Genomic DNA, 2,685 nt, shown 5'->3' with positions numbered 1-2,685 from the left:
GAGTCTGTACTGATATTATTTTGTGCTTTAGCCATATTAGCTCCAGTCTCTAGAATGTTATCTGAATGTAAAAGAAGATCTGCGCGAGAAGATTCAACATCAATATTTGAGCCCTCAGTATTCCCTCCATTAGGGACATTCTTCGTTTCTACTTCCGCGTCCCTAGCGACATTATTTTGTGCTTTAGCCACTATAGCCCCGGACTCTTTGGCGTTATCTGAATGTACAAGATCAGCAAAAGAAGCCACAACGTCAATATTTGAGCCCTCAAAATTCCCTCCATTAGGGACATTTTTCATTTCTACTTCCAAGTCCCTAGTGACATTATTTTGTGCTTTAGTCACAATAGCCCCGGACTCTTTCGCGTTATCTGAATGTACAAGAAGATCAGCACAAGAAGCTACAACGTCAATATTTGAGCCTCCTTCTCTAGAGACCTTCCTTTCCACTTCTGATGCTGTTGCGCTATTGTTTTGTGCTTTAGCCACATTAGCAACAGATACTTGTTGCAGGAAGAGACATACAACGGCGCAGTCATCATTCTTTGATGTCGGGTACTTGAGTCTCCATGCTCTAGTTGCACAGTCTACAAGAGCTCTGGCAGCCGTTGCACGACCAGGAGCCGAGGCCACAATGTCCACGGCTTCCTTATTGGAGAGGACATCCCATACCTGTGTCAAAATAACAGTTAAATTGCCAGTTTAAGTAGAACTATATCTTGAATAAAGCCATTATGCCCTAAAAAGCAAAAGTGAATTAAGAGACAAAGGTGAATTCAACATTAATAGAAGAGAGGACTTCTGAGGAAAAACTTATTTGGTTAATTTCCCTGTTCAGATGTTCCCCAACCCATATGCGATAACATATGCATCATTATAAAATCTCGAGACCGAAAGGCAAAATATGGCAGACGACATCACATACTTAAATAAAGGCAATCCTTCAAACTTGTCCAACACCAATACACCAAACACAGAACCATAAAAAGAAGCATGTTTTGGATTAAACTACAGGCAAAATTTATCCATTGCAACCTAATTATTAACAAAGACATGAGAACTATACCCCATCAGTGGCGAGAACAACAAACTCGTCTTCCAAAGTGATGTTGTGGTAATAAACATCTGGGATAGAAATTAAACCAAAATCTTTCAAACAAAAGTCACCAAATGCTCGGGCCATCGCCAGACCAGGTGAGTTACTATTGGGCAACCACACACGTGCAACTTCAGGCTCATCTTGCAATGCGAAAACCCTTCCTTTACATTTCTGGATCCTAGCAGCCTCTTCTGCAAAAGGAAAAGAGAAGTAAATTTTTTTTGCTGTGGCTACTGAAGTTGAACTCCCCTTCATTTTACTTATTATCTTTCGGGCCAGGAAGCTAGGATGTGATTTATCTTAAAAATCAAGTTCTCTAAGCTTCAGTCGTTTTTATTTGAAGTGGCTCTGTACGCATCAAAGTAAGAGAAGAAAAGTTAGAGAAAGATACTTGGAAGATTGGGTTTCAAATCTACAGTTAACTGTACAGCCATCAAAGAATTGTCCTTATCTCTTGTTGCTAGTACTGCTCTTGAGTCACCAATGTTTCCAATTATGAGATCCTGACCCTGGAAAATCATATTCCTAAATTAGTAAGACCATTTAAGATTGTTTAAATCCTCTAAAGCATAAAAAACCAACTAGTAAACGTATAGCATCAATAGTATAATTGTGTCGTGGACAATTCTCATTGATCACAAAATATTTTAGAAATCATAATAGATGTTAACACTAGAGCTAGAGAGTAGGAGATTGATCGCAAAATATTTCAGAAATCAGTAGGAGATTGATTGCTAGTCTTATTATTACTTTTTCTATCTTCTTGACTGCAACCCTTCTCCTTTACCCAGGCTTGGACTGACTTATAAGTAAAAAGATAATATAAAAGTAGATCTCACAATTGCAGGTAGTTTGGTATGCCCCATAAGTCAGAGGTTAAACTCCTATCACATAGGAGATAAGTATGCAATTGTCGACTCCAGGGTTTCAAGTCATAGAAGCATATGATGCTCAGGTTACACCAAGGATGGTGTAAATCTGCGAACCGACTCTTAAAAAGCCGAAAAGATTGACTGCTCTAAAAACATATATTTGATGCTTTTGACAATGTTCATCGAGCTCATTATACTACGAGGTTTTTCAAGTCATAGAAGCATATGATGCACAGACCACAACAAGGATAATGATACAATCTGTGAATTGACTCTGAAAAAGCAAAAAGATTTGACTTTCCTCAAAACAGAGGTTCGATGCTTTTGACACTGTTCACCGAGCTTGCTATATTACGAGCCTCATAAGGAAAAATCAGAGCTCTAGGTACATGCACACTGCCTTAGCACCCTTTGAATAAATCCTAGCAAGAATGCCTTTATGCACAATAATTTCATTAGATCTATTATGCAATGCAGAACTATACAAATCTGGTTACTGATTTTGTTAAAAAGGATAAAGATGCATTTCGCCACATGTTACATTGTAGGATGTTTTATAACAAACAAGAAACCATACAAGGAAATAACACAAAGTATACCTGCATTATCAAAGTAACTGCCGTTGTACCACTACAAAAACAATCAATTGAAGGATGCAAATTCAGTTCATTATCCATTAACTTGAAAGCTTTTAATATTGACATCTTAAGTGGCA

General features: G+C 37.9%; 1 protein-coding gene across 1 annotated transcript in view; it reads right to left on the bottom strand.

Annotated features, from left to right (window-relative positions):
* Positions 1-2: 2 nt before the first annotated feature.
* Positions 3-2,685, bottom strand: part of LOC111408136 (probable protein phosphatase 2C 6) — a gene marked incomplete at its 3' end in the record, with an annotated part of 4,134 nt that continues 1,451 nt past the window's right edge. Inside the window, exons 3-6 of the mRNA XM_023037939.1 lie at positions 2,570-2,622; positions 1,490-1,607; positions 1,066-1,289; positions 3-671 (exon numbers count right to left, since the gene is read on the bottom strand). Coding sequence (XP_022893707.1) covers positions 3-671; positions 1,066-1,289; positions 1,490-1,607; positions 2,570-2,622 — 1,064 coding nt within the window. The remainder of the gene's footprint in view (positions 672-1,065; positions 1,290-1,489; positions 1,608-2,569; positions 2,623-2,685) is intronic.

Source organism: Olea europaea, chromosome 13, assembly GCF_002742605.1.
Source record: "Olea europaea var. sylvestris chromosome 13, O_europaea_v1, whole genome shotgun sequence".
Lineage (NCBI taxonomy): Eukaryota > Viridiplantae > Streptophyta > Magnoliopsida > Lamiales > Oleaceae > Olea > Olea europaea.
The sequence above is the reverse complement of the archived record's forward strand: the minus strand, read 5'-3'. Positions and strand labels throughout refer to the sequence as shown.